The sequence below is a fragment of the Bubalus kerabau genome, chromosome 13 (genome assembly GCF_029407905.1).
Source record: "Bubalus kerabau isolate K-KA32 ecotype Philippines breed swamp buffalo chromosome 13, PCC_UOA_SB_1v2, whole genome shotgun sequence".
Lineage (NCBI taxonomy): Eukaryota > Metazoa > Chordata > Mammalia > Artiodactyla > Bovidae > Bubalus > Bubalus kerabau.
Genome location: NC_073636.1, coordinates 52,040,163 through 52,057,130, shown reverse-complemented (window position 1 = coordinate 52,057,130; position 16,968 = coordinate 52,040,163). Strand labels below are relative to the sequence as shown.

General features: G+C 42.6%; 1 protein-coding gene across 1 annotated transcript in view; it reads left to right on the top strand.

The window, feature by feature from the left end:
* ATRN (attractin) overlaps positions 1-15,900 on the top strand; it is a 189,079-nt gene extending 173,179 nt beyond the window's left edge. The window contains exons 28-29 of the mRNA XM_055544325.1: positions 4,844-4,958; positions 11,482-15,900. Of these exons, the coding sequence (XP_055400300.1) occupies positions 4,844-4,958; positions 11,482-11,606 (240 nt within the window). The 3' untranslated portion in view covers positions 11,607-15,900. The remainder of the gene's footprint in view (positions 1-4,843; positions 4,959-11,481) is intronic.
* The last annotated feature ends 1,068 nt before the right edge of the window (positions 15,901-16,968 follow it).

Here is a 16,968-nt window from a genome sequence, read left to right as displayed (position 1 = left end):
TATAAAGAAAGCTGAGCACTGAAGAATTGATCCTTTTGAACTGTGGTGTTGGAAAAGACTCTTGAGAGTCCCTTGGAATGCAAGGAGATCCAACCAGTCAATCCTAAAGGAAATCAGTTCTGAATATTCATTGGAAAGACTGATGGTGAAGCTGAAGCTCCAATACTTTGACCACATGATGCAAAGAACTGACTCATTTGAAGAGACCTTGATGAAGGGTTGAAGGCAGGAGGAGAAGGGGATGACAGAGGATGGGATGGTTGGATGACATCACCGACTCAGTGGACTTGAGTTTGAGTAAGCTCCAGCAGTTGGTGATAGACAGGGAAACCTGGTGTTTGCAGTCCCTGGGGTCACAAAGAGTTGGACACAACTGAGCAACTGAACTGAACTCTGCATATAAGTTAAATAAGCAGGTGACAATATAGAGCCTTGACACACTCCTTTCCCGATTTGGAACCAGTCTGTTGTTCCATGTCCAGTTCTAACTGTTGCTTCTTGACCTGCATACAGATTTCTCAGGAGGCAGGTAAGGTGGTCTGGTATTCCCATCTCTAGGAATTTTCCACAGTTGTGATCCACACAGTCAAAGGCTTTGGTGTATTCAATAAAGCAGAAGTAGATGTTTTTCTGGAGCTCTGTTGCTTTTTTGTTGTTCCAAAGGATATTGGCAATTTGACCTCTGATTCCTCTGCCCTTTCTAAATCCAGCTTGAACATCTGGAAGTTTACAGCTCACATACCATTGAAGCCTGGCTTGAAGAATTTTGAGCATTACTTTGCTAGCGTGTGAGATAAGTGCAATCTCACTCATCTTATGCCTTGGAGGCCAGACAGAATGAAAACCACAATCACAGAAAACTAATCTAACTGATCACATGAACCACAGCCTTGTCTAACTCAATGAAACTATGATCCATGCCATGTATGGACCCCCAAGACAGACAGGTCATGGTGGAGAGTTCTGACAAAATGTGGTCCACTGGAGAAGGGAATGGCAAACCACTTCAGTATTCTTGCCTTGAGAACCCCATGAACAGTATGAAAAGGCAAAAAGGTATGACACTGAAAGATGAACTCCCAGGTTGATAGGTGCCCAATATGCTACTGGAGAAGAGTGGAGAAATAACTCCAGAAAGAATGAAAAGACAGAGCCAAAGAGAGACACCCTCTTCCAACAACACGAGAAGAGTCTACACATGGACATCATCTGATAGTCAATACTGAAATCAGATTGATTATATTCTTTGCAGCCAAAGATGGAGAAGCTCTATTCAGTCAGCAAAACAAGACCGGGAGCCGACTGTGGCTCAGATCATGAACTCCTTATTGCAAAATTCAGACTTAAATTGAAGAAAGTAGGGGAAACCACTAGACCATCCAGGCATAACCTAAATCAAATCCCTTATGACTATACAGTGGAAGTGACAAACAGATTCAAGGAATTAGATCTGATAGACAGAGTGCCTGAAGAACTATGGATGGAGGTTTGTGACGTTGTACAGGAGGCAGTGATCAAGACCATCCCCAAGAAAAAGAAATGCAAAAAGACAAAAGGGTTGTCTGAGGCGGCCTTAAAAATAGCTGAGAAGAAAAGCTAAAGGCAAAGGAGAAAAAGAAAGATATACCCATTTGAATACAGAGTTCCAAAGAATGGCAAGGAGAGATAAGAAAGCCTTCCTCAGAGATCAGTGCAAAATAGAGGAAAGCAATAGAATGGGAAAGACTAGAGATCTCATCAAGAAAATTAGAGGTACCAAGGGAACATTTCATGCAAAGATGGGCTCGATAAAGGACAGAAATGGTATGGACCTAACAGAAGCAGAAGATATTAAGAAGTGGCAAGAATACACAGAAGAACTATACAAAAAAGAGCTTCACTACCCAGATAATCATGATGGTGTGATCACTCACCTAGAGCCAGACATCCTGGAATGTGAAGTCAAGTGGGCCTTAGGAAGCATCACTACGAACAAAGCTAGTGGAGGTAATGGAATTCAGTTGAGCTATTTCAAATTCTAAAAGATGATACTGTGAAAGTGCTGCACTCAATATGCCAGCAAATTTGGAAAACTCAGCAGTCGCCACAGGACTGGAAACAGTTTTCATTCCAATCTTAAAGAAAGGCAATGCCAAAGAATGTTCAAACTACCACACAATTGCACTCATCTCACACGCTAGCAAAGTAATGTGTATTTTACCACATTAAAAAATAACTAAGGGGAAAAGGTTTACTACAAAGGAATGACAAAGTGACAGCTGACTTCCCAGATGCTACAAGTATTGAAAGCGAACTGCCAGCCTCAAATAGTGTACCCAGTACCTACCTTTCAAGAACAAGGATAAAATCAAGATGTCTTCAGACTGCAGGGAAAACTGAGTACTTGCCACCAACAAACCTGTATGAAAGAAATATATAAAGGATGTGCTAGAAAGGGGGCCAATTACCCCAGGAGGGTGGAATAAGAAGCAGTAGTGAGTAAATCAGCTGATAAACCTCTGTAAATCTAAGAAAATATTGTCCTGATAAAATAGTGATCATTTGTGGGATTTAGAAGAATAGACGAGCCTTAGTAACACCCCATGTCACTCAGCAGCCTGCAGCACAGCCAGTAAAACACTGTCTAGAATTTCTTGTCAAGACCCACACACTCACCTTCTGGCCGTTCATGCTGTGTGTTCTTCGTCGGCCCTCTTCATCTTCCAGCATCTTTTAATAGTGGGCAGCTGTCTCAGACTCAGTCTTTGGGCCTCTCCTCACATCTTTTACATCTGCACCTTTGGTTATTGCCTTAGTCTGTTCAGGCTGTTAACAACAAAATATCAGAGAGTGGGCAGCTTACAGACAATAGAAATTAATTTCTCACAGATCTGGGGCCTGGGAGATCCAAGATCAAGGTACTGGCAGATGAGTGTCTGATGAAGGCTTGCTTTCTGGTTCATAGAAGGCACCTTCTAGCTGTAATTTTTTTTTTTTTTTTTTTGCCATACCACCCAACTTGCACAGAATGTTAGTTCCCCAACCAGGGATTGAACCTGGGCCCTCAGCAGTAAAATACAGAGTCCTAACCACTGAACCATCAGGGAATTCCCTCTAGCTGTAGTTTTACATGGTAGAAGGGGTGAGGGAGCTCTCAGGGTCTCTTTTCTAAGGGCACTAATCCCATTTGTCCTGATCATCTCCCAAAAGACCCACTTCCAAATATTAACATTAGGTGTTAAAATTTAACATGAATTTTGGGAGTACATGAATATTCAGACAATAGCAATCTGTTTATCCATTGTGGATGTAAACACCCTGAGCTCACCACTCAAACTCTCCTGTGAGTGTCCAACTCATATATCAGGTTGCTGGCTCAGTATTCCCACTTGGATGTCTTAATAAGCATCTGAACAAACTTAACATGTTCAAAACAAGAGACTGTTCCCCACACCTGCTCCTCTGGCATAACTTCCCCAACTCAGTATATTCTAGTTGCTCAGTCCAAAATCATCCTTGACTTGTCCTTGCTCTCATCCTCACTGGACAGCCCATCTATCAGCAAGTCTTTTTTACTTTATCTTCAAAACTATGTCCTGACTCCTGTGCCACCACTTCCACCACTGTTAGCTATCACCTTGATCTAGGCCACTATCATCTCCCACCTGGGTCATAAGTGGTTTCACCACTTCAGCCGTTTTACTCATCTAGTCATTTCTCTGTGCTCCAGTTTCTTCAACCAGTTTGAAGAAACTGATGGCATAATTCTGAAGATGGCCCCCAAGATTCCTCTCTCATGTTTATTCAATCAAACACGACTTCAGATTCTGCTGTGAAGAGATTTTGCAGAAGTAATTAAAGTCTGAGGGTGGACTTCCCTGATTGCACAGTGGATAAGAATCCCCTCCCAATGCAGGAAACATGGGTTTGATCCCTGATGCGGGAAGATTCCACATGCTGTGGAGCAACTAAGCCCATGAGCCACAATTACTGAAGCCTGCATGCTATAGGGCCTGAGAGCCACAGCTAAATTGTTTTTTTAAAAGTCTGAGGGTAGTTGACATTAAAATATAGGGAGTACTTTCTCTGACTGGTTGTCAGAAGAGGGACCATGAGAAGTACTTGAGCACCGTCACTGGTTTCATGCTGGAGAGACCTTGTGAAGAGGAATATGAGTGGCCTCCAAAAGGAGAGTGGCCCTTGGCTAACTGCTAGCCAGGAAATGGGGACTTCAGACCTAGAGCCTAGAGGAGCTAGATTCTGCCAGCAACTTGAATGAGTCTTGAAGCTGGTTCTTCCCCAGGGCCTCCTGGTAGGAGTAGAACCCAGCTGATAACTTGAGTTCCACCTTCTGAAGATAAGATCTGAGACTCTCAGAACCTTTGTGAGATAGAGTTGAGAATTCTTCCTGAACTGAGTGGGGGCTTCCCTGATAGCTCAGTTGGTAAAGAATCCGCCTGCAATGCAGGAGACCCCGGTTTGATTGCTGGGTCTTGAAGATCTGCTGGAGAAGGGATAGGCTACCCACTCCAATATTCTGACCTGGAGAATTCCATGGACTGTATAGTTCATGGGGTCACAGTCAGACACGACTGAGTGACTTTTACTTTCCAGAACTGATAGAAGACATAAACAGGACCTATATCCCTAAGCAGAGAACCTACAGAGCTCTCACCTGGACTTCTGACCTAAAAAACTGAGATAATAAATAGGTGCTGTTTTAAGCTCCAGAGTTTGTGATTTGTTTGATGTTTCATAACAATAGAAACTAACAAAGGGGTGTCTTTAGAAATCACATGTAAAGGCTATGAAGGTGTTTCTTAGGGAACTCCATTTTAGGTAATTCTTTGTTTTCTTCCACCAGACTGTTCCCAAGCCCATTGCCCTGGAGCCGTGTTTTGGCAACAAAGCTGCTGTCCTCTCTGTGTTTGTGAGGCTCCCTCGAGGCCTTGGTGGAATCCCTCCTCCTGGGCAGTCCGGTGAGTAGATGACAGTTATTGACAAATGAGGGTTATGTGTTAGATGTGTGAAGACTCCTTCATTTTCATAGGGAACTTGGTTATAAAAGTGATACTGCATTCAGGCAGACCTAGGAAATATTGCAGGTTTGGTTCCAGAAAACTGCAGTAAAACAAGTATCACAAGAAAGTGAGTCACACGAATTTTTTGTTTTCCCAGTATATATATGTTATGTCTATATTATACTGTAGTCTGTTGAGATGCAATAGCATTATGTCTAAAAAGACACGGTTCCTCATTCATTTAATTTAAAAATATTACTAAAAAATGCTAACTATTATCTGACAATGCAAGGTTGCCATAAACCTTCAATTTTTAAAAAAACAACAACACAGTTATCTGTGAGCACAATAAAATGAGGTATACCTGTAGTGCCTGCCTCGTGTCATTGTGAGGATTTGGAAAGATGATCTCATTGCCCCTGTATTCCTTAACCCCTCTTTCTAAGGTCACCATTCCTTCCTGGAAAATATCTGGATCTCCTCACTTCATCAGCCTCCTTAGCCTGCTTCCAGCCAAACCTTCCTTTGCCACCAATGCTTCCTCCCCACCGGCTGTGTTGTTCCTTTACTTTCTCTTTCTTTGCTGTCCCTTAACTGAGGCTTTCTCCCTCTGTGCTCCATGCACTCTTCCTCAGTCATCTTACTTCATGGCTTCCAGCTGGCTCCTGCAAGCTAGTGGTTCTCAAATTGGTATTTCTAGCATTACTGTAGCACCTATTTTCACTGTTGTGTTTCCTTCCCAGCCCTTATCATCAATTTAGTTGCAGTGATTGTATAACTCTTATTTTTATTCTTCTTTTTTCATGTAACTATCTTAAACATTTTTATAACTTAGTATATATATCTTACCCATCTTTTACAGCTACTCCATCAAATACATGAATCGTAATTTAGATAAACATTATTTTACTGTTGAACACAAAGGAAATGTGGAATACAGTTTGGGAAGTATCTTGATTAATCATGGAGTACTTTGAAGGGATGCCTCAAATAATAGAAATGGTTTAGACAGCTTTCAGTCGCAGTGATCCTGCAGGCCTCAGATCTGGGTCTGTGGTGTTCTCATGAGGGAGGACATTAGACATGGCCAGGTCAGGGTTTATTGTCTTCATGTCATAAGTGAATGGCTTGATTTGCCCTCATCTAGGGATTTCTGTTGGAGAAGGCAATGGCACCCCACTCCAGTACTCTTGCCTGGAAAATCCCATGGACGGAGGAGCCTGGAAGGCTGCAGTCCTTGGGGTCGCTGAGGGTCAGACATGACTGAGCGACTTCACTTTCACTTTCACTTTCATGCATTGGAGAAGGAAATGCCAACCCATTCCAGTGTTCTTGCCTGGAGAATCCCAGGGATGGGGGAGCCTGGTGGGCTGCCGTCTCTGGGGTCACACAGAGTCGGACACGACTGAAGTGACTTAGCGGCAGCAGCAGCAGCAGGGATTTCTGTGAGTTGAGCCCCTAACTTGGCCTTGTCCATGTCAAAGGCAGAAGGGCCCGTTGACGTGATGCTCTGGAGCAGTGTCTTCTGTCAGTGCCCAGCTAAGCAGACACTGACTGGTGCTCCCCGAGGGCAAGGTGCTGGGGGTGCAGGGGTGACAGACATGCGGCACTGTGGCCTTCCCTGCTCCAAACTTTGCCTGATGTGTCCCAATCTGATGAAGACCTGCTCCCTGCTTGAGACCTACCAGTAGGATGGGGCCATCTCTGCCACCCCCTTCTCTATTTCCCCATTTTATTTATTTATTTTTATTATAGTTGATTTACAAGATTATATTAGCCTTTCAGGTGTGATCCAGTATTTTTAATAGACTGTACTACATTTAAAGTTATTACAAAATAATGGCTAGTCTCCTTTCCAGTCTCTACACCTTAAGGTTCCTTGTGCCAAACCCAAGGCTTTTTTTCTCTTTCAGTGTGAGTTTATATTCCCCAATATTAAGTAACCTCTACCTTCTGTCTTTCCCAGGTTCATATCTCTAATTCTGTTCTCTTCACCAAGCTTAATACTCAGTTATTAGATTGCCTACATGACCTGTCCACTTGTGCTTCAGTTCAGTTCAGTCACTCAGTCGTGTCTGACTCTTTGCAACTCCACGAATTGCAGCATGCCAGGCCTCCCTGTCCATCACCAGCTCCTGGAGTTTGTCCAAACTCATGTCCATCAAGTTGGTGATGCCATCCAGCCATCTCATCCTCTGTCATCCCCTTCTCCTCCTGTCCCCAGTCCCTCCCAGCATCAGGGTCTTTTCCATTGAGTCAACTCTTCGCATGAGGTGGCCAAAGTATTGGAGTTTCAGCTTCAGCATCAGTCCTTCCAATGAACACCCAGGACTGATCTCCTTTAGGATGGACTGGTTGGATCTCCTTGCAGTCGAAGGGACTCTCAAGAGTCTTCTCCAACACCACAGTTCAAAAGCATCAATTCTTCAGCGCTCAGCTTTCTTCACAGTCCAGCTCTCACATCCATACATGACCACTGGAAAAACCATAGCCTTGACTAGACGGACCTTTGTTGGCAAAGTAATGTCTCTGCTTTTGAATATGCTATCTAGGTTGGTCATAAGTTTCCTTCCAAGGAGTAAGCGTCTTTTAATTTCATGGCTGCAGTCACCATCTGCAGTGATTTTGGAGCCCCAAAAAATAAAGTCTGACACTGTTTCCACTGTTTCCCCATCTATTTGCCATGAAGTGATGGGACCAGATGCCATGATCTTCGTTTTCTGAATGTTGAGCTTTAAGCCAACTTTTTCACTCTCCTCTTTGACTTTCATCAAGAGGCTTTTGAGTTCCTCTTCACTTTCTGCCATAAGGGTGGTGTCATCTGCATATGAGGTTATTGATATTTCTCCCAGCAATCTTGATTCCAGCTTGTGCTTCCTCCAGCCCAGCGTTTCTCATGATGTACTCTGCATAGAAGTTAAATAAGCAGGGTGACAATATACAGCCTTGACGTACTCCTTTTCCTATTTGGAACCAGTCTGTTGTTCCATGTCCAGTTCTAACAGTTGCTTCCTGACCTGCATATAGGTTTCTCAAGAGGCAGATCAGGTGGTCTGGTATTCCCATCTCTTTCAGAATTTTCCAGTTTGTTGTGATCCACACAGTCAAAGGCTTTGGCATAGTCAGTAAAGCAGAAATGGATGTTTTTCTGGAACTCTCTTGCTTTTTTCAGGTTTATCAAACCTAAAATGTCCAGAATGGAGCTTACGTCTTTCCAACCAGTTTGGTCATTTGATCTCCATCTCAATAAAGGAATTCACTTTACTGAGGAATTTAGCCAGTTGCTCAAGTCAGAAACTAAAGAGTCGTCCTAGGCAGTCCTCACCTCTCTATGTATAATCCATGGGCAAGTTCTGCTAGTCCTGCACCTGGAGTCTCACTCTTCCACTTTGTTTCATTTACTCTGCCACATCTCCAGTCTAGTCTCAGCTGCCATCTCTCCCCTGTAGTCTGCTGCTTCTGCTCTTGACCTCTAAAATCACAGCCCCGCCCCCCAACCCCCACATCCAAGCCATTCTTCTGTAGCTAAAACCATTCTTTCAATAAATAAAGAATGGTTACCTGTTCCTGTGCTATATAGCCTAACCTTGTTGCTTCTATTTGATACATAGTAATTTGTATCTCTTAATCCTATACCCCTGTCTTGCCCCTCCTGCCTTCCTTCTCACCACTGGTAACTAGCCCTTTGTTCTCTATATCTGTGAGTCTGTTTCATTATATATGTATTTATTTGTTCTCTTAGATTCCACATATAAGTAAAAACCTGGAGTATTTCTCTTTCTCTGTCTGACTTCACTAGGTATAATAATCTCTAGGTTTTTTCATATTATTGCAAATGGCAGAATGTCATTCCATTTTATAGTTGAGTGGTATTCCATTGTGTTTGGGTGGGGGGGGGGGTGTGTATACGCACACCACACCTTCATATCCATTCATCTATGTATGGATACTTAGGCTGCTTCCGTATCTTGGCTGTTATGAATAATGCTGTGACCATTGCTGTGAACATTCAGGTGCATGTATCTTTTTGAATTAGTATTTTTGTTTTCTTTGGATGTATATTCAGGAATGGAATTACTGGATCATATGGTAGTTCTACTTTTAGTTTTTTGAGGAAATTCCATACTGTTTTCCACAGAGGCTTCACCAGTTTACATTCCCACCAACAGTATACAAGGGTTCCTTTTTCTCCAAATCTTCACTGACATTTGTTATTTGTGGTCTTTCTGTTGGAGCCATTCTGACAGATGGGAGATGATACCTCATCATGGTTTTGATTTGCATTTTCCTTATGATTAGTGATGTTGAGCAACTTTTCACGTCCCTGTCGGCCATCTCTATGCTGCTTGTTATCTTCTTTGGAAAATGTTCAGGTCTTCTATTTTTTTAATTGAGTTGTTTGGTTTTTTGATGTTGAATTTATGAGCTGTTTGTATATTTTAGATATTAACCCCTTATTGGTCATATGATTTTCAAATATTTTCTCCCATTCAGTAGGTTGTCTTTTCATTTTCTCAGGGTTTCAAGGAAAGTTTAAAAAAAAAATTTAAGTTTAATTAGGTCACATTTATTTATGTTTGCTTTTATTTCTTTTGCCTTATTGACAGATCCAAAGAAATAGTGCTACAATATAGAGTGTTCTACCTATGTTCTCATCTGGGGTCTTTATGGTTTCAGGTTTTACATTTGGGTCTTTATATATGTGGTGTGAGGAGATGTTCTGATCTCATTCTTTTATGTGTAGCTGTCTAGTTTTCCCAGAACCACTTACTTATAGAACAGATTTTTCTCCATATATTTTTATCCGTATATTCTTGCCTTCTTTTTCATAGATTAATTGACCATAAGTACATGAATTTATTCTCTGTTCTTTATTCTCTCATGGCTCTCTATTCTGGTCCACTGATCTGTGTGTGTGTTTTTCTGGGGAAACCATGCTGTTTTGATTACATCTGAAGTCAGGGAGCATGATATCTCAAGCTTCATTCTTTTTTTCTTTTTTATGAGATTGCATTGGCAATTCAGGGTCTTTTGTGGTTCCATATAAATTTTAGGATTATTTGTTTTAGTTCTGTGGGAAATGTCATGGTTATTTTGATAGGGGCTGGCTTAACTCTGTAGATTGCTTTAGATAGTATGGACATTTCAGTAGTATTCTTCTAGTTCAAGAACATGGGGTGTCTTTTCATTTCTTTGTATTATTTTCAGATTCCTTTGTAAATGTTTTATAGTTACCAGATTAAAAGTCTTTGGTTAAGTTTATTCTTAGGAATTTTATTTTTTTTGATGTGATTTTAAATGAGATTATTTTCTTGCTTTCTCTTTCTGGTAGTTCAATTATTAGTGTATAGAAAAGCAATAGATTTCTGTGTATTAATCTTGTATTCTACAACTTTACTGAATTCATTTATTCTAATAGTTTTTGGTGAAGACTTTAGGTTTTTCTGTATATAGTATCTTATTATGTGCAGATGACAGTTTTCTTCCCTTCCACTCTGGATGTCTTTTCTTTTCTGATGGCTGTGACGAGGATTTACCCCTACTTTAAACAGTGCCCTTCTCTGGACTCCCAAAGCCCCTGGCTTTGTCTTTGCTATAACAGTGGTCACTGGTGTGGATTCCCCACTGCATGCCAGGTACTAAACCTGGCACTTAAAAGCTGCTCAGCAGGTGGAGTAAGAAACTCCTCTAGCATGGCTCCTGGAGGCCTCAACAGGGCTATGAGCCTGTCTGGCCTTTTCACAAACATAGGAACCCAGCTTCCCCAGGATTGTGCCTTCCCTAGTGAACATCGAGTTAATCAATTACCAATACAGAAGGGAGAATGGATTCACCAGTCCCCAAAGCAAAAGTGGTAATGGAGGTGAAAAGCCAGGTACCATTCTACAACTTGCCATTAGTTCACTCACTGACTCCTCACACAAGCCTGTGCTGTTCCCCATTTACAAATGAGGAAACTGAGGCACTGGGAGGTTAAAGAACCTTGCTTATTCCAAAGTCTGGCCCCAGAGTCTATCCTAACTCTTATCGTGGTATAGATATCAAAATAATAATAGCTCTAGCTGGGCAATGTGGGATGAATCTGAATTTCATCATAAATAGGGCAGCTTTTTTTGGAGAAAAAGACAGGTGAAACTTTAAAGCATGTCTGCAGTCTTACTTAAATGCTCCACCACTAGGCAGAGCACTTTGGTTGGTTGATCTGCTGGAAAGTAAGGTACTCCTTTTATGTAAAAAGGGGGAGAGGAGGAAAATATGTATTTGTACAAATAAACCCTGAAAGAATATATACAAACTAACAAAAGCAGTTACTCTGATGGGAGGGGGGAATATAGAGGGAGATACAGGTTAAAAGTAAGGTTTTTCCCGTGTATATACTTTATTTATTTATTGCGCCATGGGAATGTAAAAAGAAAGTTTTTCAATTATTTTCTAAATAAAAGCAAGTTGTTCCTGTGTTCCTTCTCTGGGTTCTCCCAAGGGCTCGCAGTGGCCAGTGCCCTGGTGGACATTTCTCAGCAGATGCCAGTCGTCTACAAAGAGAAGTCAGGAGCAGTGAGAAACCGAAAACAGCAGCCCCCCGCGCAGCCTGGGACCTGCATTTGATGCTGGGGTGGGGACTCCCTGTGAACAAGGAGTGGCATGCCAGAGCCGTCTGCCAGGAGGGAGCAGGCAGGGAGAAGATGCTGTGCGGGGCTGAAGACTGGAAACCCTCGAATCATCCACCTCCTCTGCATGTTCACAAGCTTTCTTTGACAGTTTCTCCCATCTGTACTCCAGCATCTAACCTTTTACTTTCGTATAGGAAATAATTGATTTTGTTACAGGTACGGGGTGATCCAGTTGTTGCTGGAGGAGGCCGGTGTAGAGCGAGTGAGAGAGCTAGGAATGACACTCAGGTTCACTTGTGGAAAACTGTCCTTGGGACTGTCTCAACTGTGCAAAAAACAAAGATGTAGTGTTTACAAGTAGACATTTATCATCAGTCATTCTTGAATGTGGTCTTTTAAAAACTAGTCAGATGAATTAACTTTTCATCTGAAGCCTGCTATCTTTTTTAAAAGATGTGCTATTTATTCTTGCACGATTTAGGCAAATATCTCTCTTCCAGGGAGTAACTTTTTTTCTAGTTGAGAATTAATAATGGTCCATCTCTTTTGAATCATAAGATAGAAGGGGGCTATTTTAAATGTCAAGGTCAGCAGTGTTACTTGGAATGTAAACTGATGTAATATGTAGTTTTCTGTAGCAACGTGATTAATTTAGTCTTAATCCATTTGAGGTTCTCTCTCTCTCTCTCTCCTTCCCTATCCTTCTCTTTCCTCTTTACCTCTCTTTGTCTCTCTGTCTCTGCCACTCACGCTCTCTCTCTCTCTCACACACACACACACTAAGTGCCTAGACTTTAAATAGATCTAGCAATTGGAAAGTTAGTAAGCATAAGTTTTTACATAATTGCATTCCTACATTCTTATAAAACTTAAATAGCTATCATTGGCAATCTGCTCTTTTCTAAAATCTAATTTGCAGCCAGGAGAGTTTTCTCACCCCAAGAAACATTTAATGTAGCAGGGATTGAGAGGAAAGCAGAAAGGACCTAACTGTGAATGCTCCTGTTTTTCAAAAAGGACACTAGTTATGTTCCCATGTGCCTCCCTGCCCCAGACTTGGCCTAATGTTTGCTTCAACCCCTCTGGCCACTCCTGCCCAGGCACCACAGAGGGAGGGGCTTGCTCATGTTACATGTCTCCCTTGAGCTGAAAAGAGCACGACAGCACTTGGGACCCCTTGATCAAAGAACAGCAATTTGTTTCTGTAGCCTGTGTAAGCTGGTGGGTCATTCTTCATTCCCAGGCTGTAGGTGGAGTGCCAGGAGAGGCTCGGTCTCCTTTTGTCAGGCAGAACCTGCCCAAAGCCTGGAGAGCGGCCTGGAGCTGTTTGTCCTTTTTCCCCCAGGAGGGACCCAGGCCTCCCATGCTCCCTCCTAGATTCAAGGGGTGGCTGTGGGGAGGGCAGTGAGTGCTGATAAGGATGAAAAGCATGAGAAAAATGGGCAAGGAGAGAAAACCATGCCAAATGAAGTGACCAAATTGAAGTCGTGACCAAATTGAAGTGGGGTAGGGCAGCCCCTGCTCGTCTCCCCAGGCCACTGCCTGGATGTCGTGTTGTCCTGTCCGTGGTGCTCTGTATTCTGGCATTATGCAGCAGCCTCCCAGGACCTCTCTTCTGCTTCAAAACCCAGGAGTTCTCTAGCATTACCCTGGGAGGAAGGGGGGAGTAATGTGCAGTGTGCAGAGGCTCAGGAAGGGTAGACCTTTAGACAACAATGCTCAAGTTTGTGAATTTGGAGAAATTAATACTCAAAAGAGCAAAACTGCGGCACCTTTATATGAAGTACCTAGAGAGAGGGAGTATTATCTCTTCCCCAACACTAACCCCTCCCATGAAGAATTGCCTGGAAAGATGTCTTCAAGGATGTCGAACCGTAAAACACTGTCTGATGCACAAAACACCTCTACTTTGAGACTTGCCTCTCAAAATGCTGCTTTTTCACATCATTGTTAAAGAGCAGACGGTTCTAGAGAAGATCCCTCCTCTTAGAAGCTCCCTACATCTCTGCTCCAGATCACGGTATCCCCAGAGAGCCTGCCATGGACTGGCCCTTCACCCTGTAATTACCACGAGGCCATTGGAGAGGACTCTCCCACAAAGGAAGTCCTTGTTTGTTCAAAGGACTAGTGTTTGCTTGGCAAAGAAGCCTCCTCCCCATGGTAGTTCCATGCCTTGAAATAATAAGCACCGTGTCCCATAGCCACCTGGTTTTCTTTTTCTCTAAAAGATAATGTTTATTTTTTAAAAGGAAGAAAGGAGCAAGTGAAGTTTAATTCTGCTCCAACAGTAGAGAAACAGCTGAATCCAGCTGCTTCTCCTTTGCAGCCAGTAGCAAGCAGCTTTCTGCAGGCTCGGCCCAGAAGAAGACGGTGGCAGGAGAAAGAGGCACTCAGCTTAGAGCCAGTTACTAAGAGGAAGTCATCTGGAACTTCAGAGCCTGTATGTAAATTAAAATAGTTATGAAAACATAGATATTGCACTTGTACATAACTATACAATAGTGTCCGAATGTTTGGACATTCAGAGTGTACATAAAACAAAAATATCTTTATGTATTTTTATTAAACATAATGGTGTCCAAGTTTGACCTAATGTGTTTTTGTGCCATATAACGGATATCCAGGCTCAGAGAAGTCCTCATACAGTGATGATAAAGCCGAGAAAGGCATCCCCATTGTGCCCATGTGTTCAAATGCATCTGGGACCAATTGGATAACTTTTAAAGCAGGACTCATCTGTGAGTGCACGTGTGAAAATGTGGGCAGTGTGTGAAGAGGCTGCTGGCAGCTGGGATGTCCTTGTCGCTGTCATCAGCTCTGCAAGTGCGTTGTAAATCTTCCTGTCGGCCTCTTGGTGCTGTGGGTAGCCGGGAATAGACCAGTCTCGTCCTGAGAAATGTTTCTCTTAGACTTAAGATACGAAGTCTATACCGTAGATCTAGTCAGATTTTCCAAAAGGGGGTTTTTCAGGCTGCATTTTGTTGTGATTTTGTGTTAATTTTTGATGACCATTTCCTAGGACCATAGTTAACTATACTGCAAACTGGGGGTGGGAGTGGGCAGCTGCTTTGTTGATAATTAGCTCCTCCTGTTTCCCCATGGAGAACCTCACCCTTGCCTCCTGTCCCCTTCCCATACTGTTTGGGGAGAAGTCTTTGTTTCCTGTGAGGATCACCTCTAAATGTGGGAGGAGGTGTGGAGAGAAACCAACCATATGCTGTCTGAGCTAACCTGGAAGAAAAGCAGCCCTGGACAGAGACTGTCAGCATAGGGAAAATACTGGAATATCAGTGCGTAAGGCCTGAGGTAACAAGATGGGAGATGCACCAGGAAGTCTGGGGCAAATGGAAAGACCAGAGCGGTATTTTAGAAAAAGACACTTTGCCTTTCAGTGCAAATCTTGCTCCTTTGACTTAGTAGAGTATATTCAGAGATGGGGTGGGAATGATTCAACAAATATTCACCAAGTACTTCACTGACAACCTAAGCTAACACTAGGGCAGTGACAGATGGAAAAGCAGCTCTTGAGAATTACAGCAGAATCCAGCTCCTCAAACCTGTCATCCCAGGAGACCTTTCCTTGCAGTGGTTTCTGTGAGAATTGGCCCCCTGAGGACAGACCCAGGAAGGCGGAGGGTCTAGCCTTGGACCGTGCACCCACTCTCAGCCTGAAATGTTTACTCAGTTTACCAAATGGCTCAAACCATAAAAATCACCGTGATGGTTTGTAGATAGCCAAGCCCACCAAGAGATGTTTCCCCTGAGTTGTCCAAATTCATGAACACTCTTCACCTGCAGGGAGGTGATTTGTTGGAGAGGAGAGGAAAACTGGCGCCTTCTCTTTTAAAGGCAATAATGGAATTGACTTTCAATAACTGAATTTGTGCACAAAACATTCTAAACACTAGTGAAGCCTGTTTTGTTGAACTAATTCTGGCTCTGGAAATGTTTTATAGTTATTTACAGTTTTGTTTTGTTTGGGAGTTTTTGGTTTGGATTCAAGCTTAGTTTGTTAATATGTATAATTTAGCATATATTGCACTCATGTAAATATGGAGTAAGTATTGTAAACTATTTCATTGCTGGGGATTGTGGGTGTTATACATACATTTAGGACTGCAATTTTTTGGTATTTTTTGTATTGTAAAATAACAGCTAATTTAAGCAGGAACAAGAGAACTAAGGGAGGTCTGTGCATTTTAAAAATAAATGTGAAGAACTTGTATATAAACAGAAGTAAATACTATAATACGAACTTCCTTCTGAAATAAAAGTAGATCTGATAAAAATGTGGGTTTTGTTCTGAGTGTGTTTTGTTTCACTTATTTTTACAATTTGGTCAACAGAACCTTAAGAAAAGGGAGAAAATGTTTTTAAAAGTTTACCAGTTTTCAGCCTGAGCCACTGGGGAGATGCTAAGTCCCTTGGTCAAGCATCAACAAAGGTGGAAATGCAAGAAAAGGAGGTTTGATTATGGATGTTAGTAAGTTCCCTTTCAATTCAGTTCAGATCAGTCACTCAGTCGTGTCTGACTCTCTGCGACCCCATGAATCGCAGCACGCCAAGCCTCCCTGTCCATCACCAACTCGCGGAGTTCACTCAAACTCACGTTCATCGAGTTGGTGATGCCATCCAGCCATCTCATCCTCTGTCATCCCCTTCTCCTCCTGCCCCCAATGCCTCCCAGCATCAGAGTCTTTTCCAAGAGAGTCAGCTCTTCGCATGAGGTGGCCAAAGTACTGGAGTTTCAGCTTTAGCATCATTCCTTCCAAAGAAATCCCAGGGCTGATCTCCTTCAGAATGGACTGGTTGGATCTCCTTGCAGTCGAAGGGACTCTCAAGAGTCTTCTCCAACACCACAGTTCAAAAGCATCAATTCTTCAGCGCTCAGCTTTCTTCACAGTCCAACTCTCACATCCATACATGACCACTGGAAAAACCATAGCCTTGACTAGATGGACCTTTGTTGGCAAATAATGTCTCTGCTTTTGAATATGTTACCTAGGTTGGTCATAAGTTTCCTTCCAAGGAGTAAGCGTCTTAATTTCATGGCTGCAGTCACCATCCGCAGTGATTTTGGATCCCCAAAAAATTAAGTCTGACACTGTTTCCACTGTTTCCCCATCTATTTGCCATGAAGTGATGGGACCAGATGCCATGATCTTTGTTTTCTAAATGTTGAGCTTTAAGCCAACTTTTTCACTCTCCCCTTTCACTTCATCAAGAGGCTTTTGAGTTCCTCTTCACTTTCTGCCATAAGGGTGGTGTCATCTGCATATGAGGTTATTGATATTTCTCCCAGCAATCTTGATTCCAGCTTGTGCTTCCTCCAGCCCAGCGTTTCTCATGATGTACTC